The 12,289-nt window shown below is 40.3% G+C and overlaps 1 protein-coding gene across 7 annotated transcripts in view; it reads right to left on the bottom strand.

Moving 5' to 3' along the window:
- Ddhd1 (DDHD domain containing 1) overlaps positions 1 to 12,289 on the bottom strand; it is a 73,161-nt gene that overhangs the window by 28,811 nt on the left and 32,061 nt on the right. For 2 of the 7 annotated variants that reach the window (XM_013349205.2, XM_013349206.2), the window contains exons 2-5: positions 9,022 to 9,195; positions 8,337 to 8,357; positions 2,149 to 2,250; positions 796 to 924 (exon numbers count right to left, since the gene is read on the bottom strand). In XM_013349205.2, coding sequence (XP_013204659.1) covers positions 796 to 924; positions 2,149 to 2,250; positions 8,337 to 8,357; positions 9,022 to 9,195 — 426 coding nt within the window. The remainder of the gene's footprint in view (positions 1 to 795; positions 925 to 2,148; positions 2,251 to 8,336; positions 8,358 to 9,021; positions 9,196 to 12,289) is intronic. The other 5 variants (XM_013349207.2, XM_005355378.3, XM_005355379.3 and 2 more) reach the window with 3 other exon arrangements.

The following is a 12,289-nucleotide window of genomic DNA, read 5'->3' as shown; positions in this document are numbered from 1 at the left end:
TCTAGGACTGCAGCTGCGCACTAAGTGTCTAGGATGGCAGCTGTGCACTATGCATTGAGCTTTTATGGCTTCTGAGAATTTGAACTCAGGTCATCACACTTAGGTGGCAAGTGCCTTTTCTCTACCTAGCCAAGTAGCTAATCCTTCTATTTTATTTTAGTAGAACTACTTTAGTCTGGCAGTGGTGGCACACACCTTTAATCCCAGAACTTGGGAGGTAGAGGCAGACAGATATCTTTGTGTTCGAGGCCAGCCTGGTCTACAGGAGTTCCCGGACAGCCAGGGCTGGTTACACATACAGAAACTCCGTCTTGAAAAAATACAAAACAAACAAAACAACTAAAAAACCCCAAACCAAAACAAAAATTAAAAACTACTTTAAACTGTAAAAGGCAAGAAACAATTCCTTTAGCAAGTCTACACAAAGAGTTGTATTGTTTTTCTCACAACCACCATTACCTCCTCCACTGAAACTGAATCCATGACAACATGGCTTCTGCCCAACAATTCCAGTCACAAGCCCCACTGGTTCCAGCCTCCTCTTCCTTTATGCTATGTACCGACTGTCATGCTCAAGTTTCACTGTCTCAAGGCAGATGGTTTTCACATCCTTATTAGGATTCTAATTCATAATTATGAGCTGAGGCGTGAATACATACACCTTAATAAAAGTTTCATTTAACAGGGTTCTTGTCACTGAATTTAATTCTACTTAAAACATATAAAAACAGAATATGAATTATCTACTTTTGACTCCCAAAATTTTGATACGCCACAGTACCATGTAACAATTACCTTTAGAAAATCCCAGTTTTTGGGTAACGGTTCTTGCAATTTTGGATGTTGTTGCGTCGCTGTAGAGATACACTTCATCCATGCTGTGCCAATCCACATGATTTCGACTCAGTTTGAAACTATGAACAGCTGCCGCACAAAAGAGGAATTTCAAGTTCTCCAAGACAGTTTTTTTTTGTGCGTGAATACTCTAATACTCAGTTTCTGAACCAATAGTAGCTAACTCAGACACCATATACTTTTAGTTCAGAAGAAAAAAGTTCATTAAAAACATTTATGTCACATGAGTAATGTATAGAATTTATAAATGCTCAACAATGCTATGAGGAACAGCAGAGGACTGGCGTCACTTTATACTATTAACCTCTTGTATGAAGGTGATATGGTTCTTGATCATCAAGCTGTATCCCCAGGAGCATGGCTCCTCTTTCTGGGGGTATACGCCTATTTAAACGTTTTCAATAGCTCAGGCACAGAAACTTAAGTGCCATCCCTTTTGTTAATTTTACTAAAAACATCAAGATATTCACTCAATGAAAACAAACAAAAAAAAAAGAGGTTGATTTGCTCAAAAGCTAGTGATTGGCAGGGTGCCCCTGTCCTACCTAAAGATGAGCTGTATATGACCCCAAATTCAGTTCTAGCCAGGTGGTGGTGGTGCACGCCTTTAATCCCAGCATTTGGGAGGCAGAGGCAAGGCGGACGGATCCTGGTCAAGACTGTAAGACATGCTGAAGTAGCATGTTCCCCATAGGAAGACATGGCATACTATAAGAAAATCTACGTCTTACATTACAAATAACTTAAAATTTTATGAAAACCAATTCTACTTTACTAGCTCTCAGAATATGTCATTGACCCGTGTGTTGTGTGAGTGTGTCTCTCACAGGACTAAGATTCAATTAACACAACTCACACCAACAACTTTAGTTACACAGAACACAACCACAGGTGCAGACTTTTAAACAAAAAAAGCTTTTCAAAAATTAAAATGGTTTAATAACTTTTGCAAGGGCTTACTAACCATTTACAAAACAAATTATTCTTAATATAGTTTTGAGCTACATATGTTAAAAAGATTGAAAGTTTATGATCAAATATTTAGAGAGAAGTATAAATCTGTCCCTCTGCGAATTGTTTATATGTTTTCTTAAAGTGGAACATCTTAATATTCAAACATCTTAATTTCATATATTCAAACATCTATATTTCATATAGATGTATAATAATGTAAAACTACGGCAAATAGCGCAACAGACACATTTAAAAACAGAAACTAGTACTTCTAAGCTTTAAGCCAACTGAGCTAGAGCTGGGCGTAAGCTACAGAGAGCAGAAGTGCGGTTACTGTACCTTGGGAACGCTTTCGCTTAAGACCTGTGGCGTCTGCGCTCTCCTTATATCCTCTCCATTTGAACAGAGAAGGGAGGGAGAAGGGGGGGAGGTGGTAGACAACTAAGAAAGCAAAAACACTGAGCTTCAAAGTACATTTAAGTGAGTTTTTCTACTGCCTTTTCCTTTTAGTCTTAACTTTTAAAAACTGTATTTGACAAATATTTTTTCTGAATGTTTTTAAAAATATAATTTCTAGTTAAAATCAGTAAAACAAAAATTAGCTTAATGTCTGTCAAATATATGCTCTACTTTTATTGAAAGGAACAAAGGCAAATATTTATCAGTGACAGACAATCACACGATCATCGTTTAATTCTTTTGCATAGCTACAAGAAATGCATGGCATTTTCGAATGCTAAGAGATTTATAAGTTCTATATTTCTGAAACTAAGGTTATGGACTTCACCAGCTTTGTGATGACATAGTCAAGAGGTGATACACAGTTTGAGGATACAACCACATTTTAAAGAGCTCATTTAGCTCGCCTGAGGTACCACAGCATACACTCCACTGAATGCTCTCCAGACTTAGGCATGATGGCTTCAAGATCGTTTCAGAGCAAGGCCTCCTTTCACAACTGAGAAAGTTGTTACAAAGACAGTGAAAATTTTTTTGAAGAAAACCATACTGGAGGCTCCGCTTTCAACTATCCCTTTTGGAAAGATTAATAAAATAAAAATAATCTCATTAGAAAAACATATGCTGTGACAGGCATCAAGCAGACAACACAGAAAAGTCAGGCACAGACTTGGTATCTGACAAATCAGAAGATGACCTTAAAGCCAGCATGCTCCTTGTTGAATTTGCTAGCTATATATTGCAAATAACACTCCTTATAGTTAAGTACTTGTTTAGTATACTTGAAACTGAATCTTATAAATCAGTTTACTACTTCAGTTAATTACAAAATTTTTATGGTTTAGCTAAAATTTATATTTTAATACATTCAATTTTCAACTTACTGCCTTCTGCATGAATTTGACATTCAAAGGTTAAATACTGCTCAAATTAAAAAAAAATCTTTAATTTCTCTCATATATACAATTGAAGTATATGCAAATATTTATGCGGTAAGGGTTTCTGGGAAACTTTTACAAGGCATTAACAACTACACCTACACATTAAATTACTACATCTACATGCAAGTAGATGGTTTTAAGATTATAAGCTAGCTGGGGGCTGGAGAGATGGCTCAGTGGTTAAGGGCACTGACTGCTCTTCCAGAGGACCTGGGTTCAATTTCTGGCACCCACATGGCAGCTCACAACTGTCTGTAACTCCAAGATCTGGCACCCTCACACAGGCATACATGAGACAAAACACCAATGGACATAAAATACAAATAAATAATTTTTAAAAACCTAGAGCTGAAAGCTGGGTGACAGCAGACCTATAAATGCCTCTGACATAGAAGAAACAGACATGGAAGCTGGCTTCTTCCTGTCTGCTGTTCTCTCGGGTGCCTTCTGGTCAGTCACTCAGGAGCAGAGAGGTACAACTAGGCCAGCAAAGATGTTAAACCACATAAAAAGCTGCTAGCACTGGTAAGGGGTCAGACCAACAGAAACTTCTAAGAAACAACAACTAGATTTTTTAAGTCCAGTGGTGAAATGAACCTGCACCAAATCCCACATTCGGGACACATTGGGACACTATGAAATCAAGTGAGCACTTTCAGAAAGCTGGTCAGACCCAACGATGAATTCTCAGCGCTATGAAGATAAACACATTACAAAGCTCTTCACTCCCAACAGAAAACTACGCTTATGGAAACATTTCATGTAATTAAATGGCTGCGGCTCTTGACCATGACACTGTATTTTCACTTCAAAACCATTGACCAGGGAGCTTAACTCTTTTAACCGCTGACACAGAATTACAGGCATGACTTCTTGTTAGCATTCAGTTAGTGTCTCCTGTGCACTATTACAAAAGTGTGCACACACTCACAGTGCAGCTGACAGTGCGCCTGTAGAAGCTGATAGCATTAGTAAGACGTCCACATATCAGTCTTGTTCAGTAATGAAAGAAGACTACAGTTTTAAATTATTTAGAATCATTTCCTTACTAATTCATCTCTCAAAGAACCTTTCTTCATCATGTAACTCTGAACTCAAAAAGTAGACAGGATAATAATTCCTACAAGAGAGACACACAACGACTCTTCCCTCTATGAAAACTAACTGTCTGGAAAGTTAGTATTTACTCTTTCCTAGATAGCACTTGCCCAGGCTGCCTCAAATGATCCTTTGCTGAGTTTCCTTTCCAAGCAATCAGGGTCCCAGATGCCTAGTACTGATCTGGAAAATTCTTTCTCTCAGGGAAAGCAGGTGGCCCTGCGCATCTCAAACTTGATAACTACAAGTAAACTCTAGCATTCTTTCTTGGACCGCAGGTAAATTAAACAAATTAATAAAAAAAAAGTTAAATAAAAAAATCATAACCCCAAACTAGAAGATGGGAATCCTCAGTCACCAAAGGCAGAGGAGAAAGCTGGTTAATGGGCCAGAACGCTCCCATTCACTCCTCTCTCTTTTGAGAGAGGGTCTCACTATGTAGCCCTGGATGTCCTGGCACATGCTATGTAGATCAGGCTATTCTCAAACTCATGGACCCCCATCTAGAACACCAGATTTTACTGTGCTGTTGGGTCTCCTCAGTCTCCCCTGCCTGTGACGGTCTGAACAAAGCAGGGCCATCTTATTTGTTGTGTGGGAAAACAGCCCTCAGTATCAGTTTGTCTTATGCCTTTTAACTGCAAAATTTGAGGTTGTGCATTTTGTGGCCAGAGTGATGCACAATATTAATGCATTTAGGTTAACTTCTAAAAACAACTGCATATGCTTGGATAAACTATAAGGGAACACAACAACTATTCAGCACTAAATGTGTTTACACAATCTCTCTCCCTCCCTCCCTCCTTTTTTTTCTTTCTGAGACAGAGTAGCCTGTCTCAGTAGCTTAGTGCAGCCCTAGAACTCGCCCTGCAGACCAGGCTGGCCTCAAACTCACAGAGATCCACCTGCCTGTGCCTTCTAAATGCTGGGATTAAAGGCGTGCACCACCACCCCCTGGCAAGAATTACTAATTTGAAGGCACAACTGTATTATATTAGTCATCTTAAGTAAATGGATAGGCTCAAATGTATCACTGTATTAGATAAAATTTTTCTAGCCTTGGGATTGGACAGAGGGCCCAGTGGTTAAGAGCACTTACTGCTCTTTCAGAGGACCTGGGTTTGCTTCCCAGCACCCAAATGGCAACCTTTTCTGTCCCTGCTGGGTTCCTGCACACAAGTGGTACACACATCCAGATAATTTTACTCCCCTAGTTATCAGATAAAATAGAAGAGCTTTTTTCATTTTAGTTCTTAAAGAATTTAGTTTCAAGGATCTAAGTTACAAAGTGGGTTATCTTTATTTGGATAGTTACATCAGATTTCCATCAATCTAGTTCAATGTTCATTTTGAAATTAGTATGAGGAATCTAAAGAAGGTAAAAACTTAACCACACATAGTTCATTTGTGGCAAGAGCTACACTGAACAGACACGGTCAGAACAGTGAGGAGCAGTCTATTACTTAGTTTAGAGCTCCTGAGGGTAAGAACTTGGTTTCCTTGGAAGTCCCTAGAATACGAACGAATTCCGGCTTCTAGAATTTTTAAATATTTGTATTTATTAGATGAGACTTGACAGCCTGTTAATAACTCCATGAACTTTATTCCGCTGGGCTGCCTTGCACTCAGTCTGGTAACTATTCTGCAAGCTCTCTTCTCTAAGATATCCTGGAAACTCCCACAAAAGTGCCCAGTAGAACTGGGAGGCATTAACAACAATCTTGACAAGGGAAGAGTCAAAGCTTTATAATCACACATGAAAATATTTAGGTGAAAAAGGTATTTTTTCATCCCCAAAAGAGAGAAACAGAAAATTTCAGAAGTTTAGAAAGATGAAATAATCTGAAGGCATACATATTTTTTGTTAAATGTTTTAAGTTTGAGGTATTTTTCCATAAATGATGGCTTTCTGGAGGGTAAATGATGTTTTTATAATACCAGCTGTAAAATATACTATCAAATTTCCCATGATGTTCAAAGTCAAGTGTCATTTTAACCTCAGTATATATTTATCATAATACCAAATAATAGATGAAAGGACTGAAAATTATTGAACAATATGATAAATCTTTATATACCACAAGACAGCCAGCATCCTCAATACAAAGTTGAGTGGTGATGGATGCCTGTAATCTTAGCACATGGGGGGTGGAGGTTAAGAGATTATTCTGTTATGCACTGGGACTACATGACACCATCTCAAAAAAAAAAATCAGTAACAAAAATAAAAGCTTTGCAGAGCAGGGCAGTGGTGGCACACACCTTTAACCCCACAGCACTCAGGAGGCAGAGGCAGGTGGTTCTCTCTTAGTTCGAGGCTTGCCTGGTCTACAGAGCTAGTTCGAGGAGAGCCAACGCTATGTACCAAAGAAACCCTGCATCAAAAAACAAAAACATAACTTGTAGCCAGGTGGTGGTGGCACATGGCTTTAATCCCAGCACTTGGTGGGGAGGCAGAGGCTGGTGGATCTCTGAGTTCAAGGACAGCCTAGTCTACAAAGTGAGTTCCAGGACAGTCAGGGCTACACAGAGGCACCTGTCTCAAAAAACAAGACAAAACAAAAAAAAATTAATACATACATACATAAAAATTTCTTCTAATGAACTTCAAGAAATCACTTTAAAAATTTTTAAAAAAATGCAATACATTCCCTCCCCCCCTTTTGATGTAGCCCCGATTGTCCTAGAACTTGCTATCAGGCTGGCTTTGAACTCATGAGGGCTGGGATTAAAGGTGTGAACTAACATGTTATTTCTAATTAGAACTTCATGTGGATGCTTAAATACATTAAACAATATTGTTACACTAGCATCCACTGAAAAACCTACTCATACAAATACACTTTCTTCCCCCAGACAGGGTTTCTCTGTGTAGACCCAGCTGTCCTGGAACTCCTCCCAAGTGCTGGGATTAAAGGCATGCACTACCACTGCCCAGAATAAACTGTGTTCTTAGGTATAAGTTTGGGCACTTTGCAGAGACTGTATTTGTTACATTTAATATTTAGGAAGAGAGCAGAATAGAGAATTCACATGAAAGTGAATTTCACTGTGAATACGATTTTAAACAGGTGAGATGTGGATGACAGCTGCTGACTGACTCTGGCAGGAGACAACTCCCTTCTAATCTGCATACCCCCATTCTTCCCAGCCCTGGAGCTTTTAAGCACTAACCTAACAGTAAGGAAAGGGGGAGACACAAACTGTTTGCTATGCGAATTGCTATTTCTGAGGTAGAAGACTTAAAGAGGAAAACAGTTCCCAAGCTCCACTTTGTCCAATAGCAATGTAACTGTTATGACAATGGCTCTGCCATTCAAACACTGTGAAGTGGGCTTGTGATGACTCTGGCAGTAGTGGTGAGAGATTTCATTCCTTAACTCCAATCTCAGGTAAATTTTCAATTCTTGCTGCACTATTTCTAGTTATTGAAGTATTACCTGCAGGCATCGGCAGCTGCAGCTCTTAGAGAGACCTGCTTTGTCTACACTGATGGGTGAAATCTTCAGCCTAACTCTGACAGCAAAACAAGGATATACTTGAATCTACAGATTAATAAAATGACTCAAGAGTATGGTACCTGCAAATTGCAAAGTATCATATAAATGACGGATTTCATTGGTAATTTATGTGGAAATTACATTTCTCTAGTTAGCCAGACTTAACTGAGTAACTTAACAAGAGCTAAGGCAGCGTTAGCTTCTTTCCTTGTGACCGATGTGTCTCTGTGTGTTCAGCGAGATGACAGACAATAAAGAACAGAAGCAGAGAGGGAAACAATGGACCAAAAGAGAAGAAACTGGGATACAAGGTCTGAAAACAGCGAAGAGCTATATTCTGTGAATTACCTCATCAATACTGGGCTGCTTGGCTTTCGAGTTTACAGGGAAAGGGAAATGATCACTCCAGGTGAACTTCAATTCACTAGGTTCAGCAGGGCTTGCCAAAAGCCTCCCAAACAAAGGCAAGCAAGAAAAAAACACACTCTGAGTATCTACGTATTCTAAGCTACCTGGGCGTTGTACTCACCAGAATAGTTGATCCCACTGCCTGCATTAAATGGAATAATAGAAGGGTTTTTAACTTTACCACATATTTTAAGGTTTATTCAAGATTCAGACACATACTGAAAACATGGCAATCTTGGCTATTCTATAACATCTAACTGTTGAAACATATTTACTTTCTGAGTAAGGAAATGTAAGAATACTGTTTTAAATTAAAAACTGTTATTTATCTTCCAGAGAGTGTTAAAATACACACAAAAGCAAGGCTGACTTAAAATCCAGGAAAAGAATCAACATTAAAATACTGAAGAAAGTGCTTTTTTATATTAACAGAAGGATTTTTTTTAATAAGTTCTATTTTCAGTGATAACTCAAATGCCCCAAATGACTACCTTGGAGTATAATATAAACATTTTGTGCCAATATTAAAAAGTTTGTTAGTATCATGCAATTAAAACATATGCATTAAGTAAAATAACCCAAATATTCATAGAAACTTTAAATTCCAGAATAGTAACGTGTTTTAAAAACCAAATTTTAGACACAGGGTAGAACTTGTGTCTAGCATGCATAAGGCCTGGTCCCCCAGCATCCCAAAAACTGTCAAATTTAGTAAATTCTAACCCCTCCTAAGTTACTATTACCAAACTTACCAACTACTGTAAGATTACTTACTTCTACAGAACAAATTAAATTGGTCATCTTACCGTCTTTTCCATCTAGGGGTTTTGATACTTCTATATCAAAGTTTTCTTGCATCTGCTGACCTCTAAAACAATTGAGATGTTCTTGTTCAATTAAATTACTTTCTTCTTCTTCTAGAGGCTGCCAAGTTCCATCAATAAACCACTGTCCACGCATTACTGGTATTTTATCAGCTTCTGAAAAGAGACATCAAAAGATCAACCTCCCAAAAGGAGACTTAGCTACAATTTTATTATGTTTTACTATTGTTATTCTCCAGGCTTTAATGGCCATTAAATACAATCATTTCAAGTAAAAATAAATCCAAATTTCAAGTCAAGGTGTAATTTTCCTGTTTGTTTCAGGCAGGGTCTCACTCTGGAGCTTTGGCTGGCCTGGAACTCACTGAGTAGACCAGGCTGGCTTCATGCCTGCAGCCACTCTCTGGCCTCTGCTCCAAGTGCTAGGTATGGTAAGTGTGAAACACCACATCTGGTTGGAGTTTTTTCTTACAGATATCAAGACTAAATTATTCTACACATTACCTAAGCTGCTTTACCATTTGGAAGATAGATGAGCAACTATCTATATATTTGAGGCACTAAACAACCCAAATTTGGAGGTTAAAGGCCTTACTGTAAGCCTTTGAGGTAGTCTGAGTGTAATTGGCCCCCATAATCTCATTGGGAACGGCACTATTAGGAGGTGTGAGTTTGGCTTTATTGAATTGGGTATAGCCTTGTTGGAGACAATGTGTCACTGTGGGGGTAGGCTTTGAGGTTTCCTTTGCTCAGGATACAGTGTCTCAGTTGACTCTCTGTTGCCTGTGTACCAAGATACAGCCAGCACCATCTGGACGCCGGCCATCATGTGGATTGAACGTCTGAAACTGTAAGCCCTCCCAATTAGCAGTTTTCTTAATGAGAGTTGCAGTGGGGTAAGGTACATGGCTCCTTTTGGCAGATGAGAACTGGCTTCACAAGTTCCTGAGGAATGCTGGCTTATCTAACTGCCAGAAAGCCTTCCTGCCATAGTCCAGGCTGAGTTCATTTCTAGATATCTGAACTGCCTCTTAGAGTTTGGGGAATTGGAGTCTCCTTTGACTCTGAAAATCGGGACTTAGAACTTTGACGCAAATGGGCTATAGATATAAAAGAAAAAAATTGTAATTACAAATTTCAATTAGGAACATCATCTTTAACTACAGAGGGCCTTCTCTCTTATAAAAAAAAAGACACAAACCACTCAAGTGCATGTGAGAAGCTGTACCCTGAGCTGAGAGGATCCCACAGCATCCGCTCTCCCAGAGATCAAGACACCTGAACAAAACGGCTGATTCTGGGCTGGGCAGGAAATATGTCAGATGATCTTATGTGTTTCCTTCTACCAGACTTGCACTATGATGTATTTAAAGTTTCTGTTAGAAGATCTCCCAGCGTAGCCCTGGTTGGCCCAGGAAAGGCTTTGGAGTGTTGGAATCCCACTCCCCTGGCTCCCATATGTGCGTCTTCTAATACTCTCTAGAGATTCCGCACAATGCGATACTGTGTTAGAGCACACACTGCGAACAGAGCTTCCCAAGCCCCGCGTGTGTGCTGTTATGTTACTGGGGGTTGGGGTGGGAGGTTTGAATTGTACTTTTGCTACTGAGGCTGAAGCCAGACTTCTCTCCATCAGGCTGTGGTAGCTGCACATCTTTTGAATCACTGTGTTCTACATACGCCTCAAATACAGCACTGAACTGGGTTTTGCAGAAAAAGTCGTGTGAAGTTTTCTTTTGAATAAGACAATGTCCACCAATATGATCAATATATCCAAACTCAACTTTTTGTTCTTCTGTAATTAGCATCTTTATTCTTCAAACTTTCCTTGCGTAGTATTTCCACTCTCTGAATTAGGAAGACTAGGAAAGCATGTTTCTCATTCAAGTAGTTACCTGTGCGTATATTATTGTAAATCTTTTTTGCTTACTTAAAATTTTTACCACGTGGTCAGTCTATTTTAAATAGTATTTATGAGTCCCACTTACTACATATGCAATAGGTTACTATTATTTTCTCTTTGTCTGGAATAAAAGTGTTGGAAACTTATGTTTTATTCATGGATATACATTAAAATAGAATTGTGTGCGACACACCTTCCAATCTGTCCACCTGATGCTGGAAGGGCAGGTTAGCCAGCTCAGGCTCTGAAAGTGCTGCTGTATTGCATGTGTAATGGTCTGCTCTGTCCCTTTAAGAGACAGACCATGCCCACTCCCTCCCCCATCCTCCAAGGCAAGCTGATCTTCAGCTTCCAGCCTGAGTCCCTTCCTTTTCCAACTCCTCTTCCCTTCTCCTCCCCTCTCCCCTCTCTCAGAGGCAGCTTCTGTCTTTCCCTTCTCCCCTTTCCCCCCCTGTTTCTCTCTCTCTGCTCCCTTTCCCCTCCATAACCCACCAAATAAATATCCAACTTCACTCTGCATGGCATGCCTATCCATGTCTCTGTCTTGCGCCTGCCGGGTGGCTCCCTGCCCAGGCCCAGCTGCCTTCAGAGACCCCTGCAGTGTGGTCTCGTGGTGTACCCATCTGTCTGTCTCTCCTCATGGGACTGGTTGCCCCATCGAGGTCTCTCACCTACCACATGGCTCCCTGCCTAGGACTCGCTGCCCCTCGTGGCCCACTGCAGCCACTTGGGGAACTGTGCTGTCCCTGCCTGAGACTGGCTGCTCTCAGGACCCACTGCCTGCTGCCTCGGGGGAGACCTGCAGTGTGGTCTCAGGATCTGTTGCCTGCTGCAGCCACTCGGGGACCAACAGCATTTTACTTTATGGTTTAAACCATAACAGCATGTATCTTGAACACGGCTCTAACTTTATTAGTGGCTTCTGCCCCGCCCCCCCTTACAGGTCCAGAGAGAAACAACTATCTTTAAAGTCTAACATCACCCAGCACGCTGACTCAGAGCTTTCCGGCTCTTCCATGGTAGCTGAGCGGCTTCACCGCACAGTTGGAGACTGTGCATCACCCTGGGAGACTCCAGTGACACATATGTTGATGTTCCAGCCATTTTAAAGTTCCCCTTCCTTGCTTTTGCACCCTACTTTCACACCCTTGATTATTTTCCCTTTCACCAAAGGCTCTTATTAGGTTTTGAATTTATTCTCCCTTGGACAGCTTATATTATCTTTCCTTCAACTTTGTCTTAAGGTTCCTATGCTGTAGCCGGGCGATGGTGGCGCACGCCTTTAATCCCAGCACTCGGGAGGCAGAGGCAGGCGGATCTCTGTGAGTTCGAGACCAGCCTGGTCTA

This window comes from Microtus ochrogaster, chromosome 17 (assembly GCF_000317375.1).
Source record: "Microtus ochrogaster isolate Prairie Vole_2 chromosome 17, MicOch1.0, whole genome shotgun sequence".
NCBI classification, from domain to species: domain Eukaryota; kingdom Metazoa; phylum Chordata; class Mammalia; order Rodentia; family Cricetidae; genus Microtus; species Microtus ochrogaster.
The sequence above is the reverse complement of the archived record's forward strand: the minus strand, read 5'-3'. Positions and strand labels throughout refer to the sequence as shown.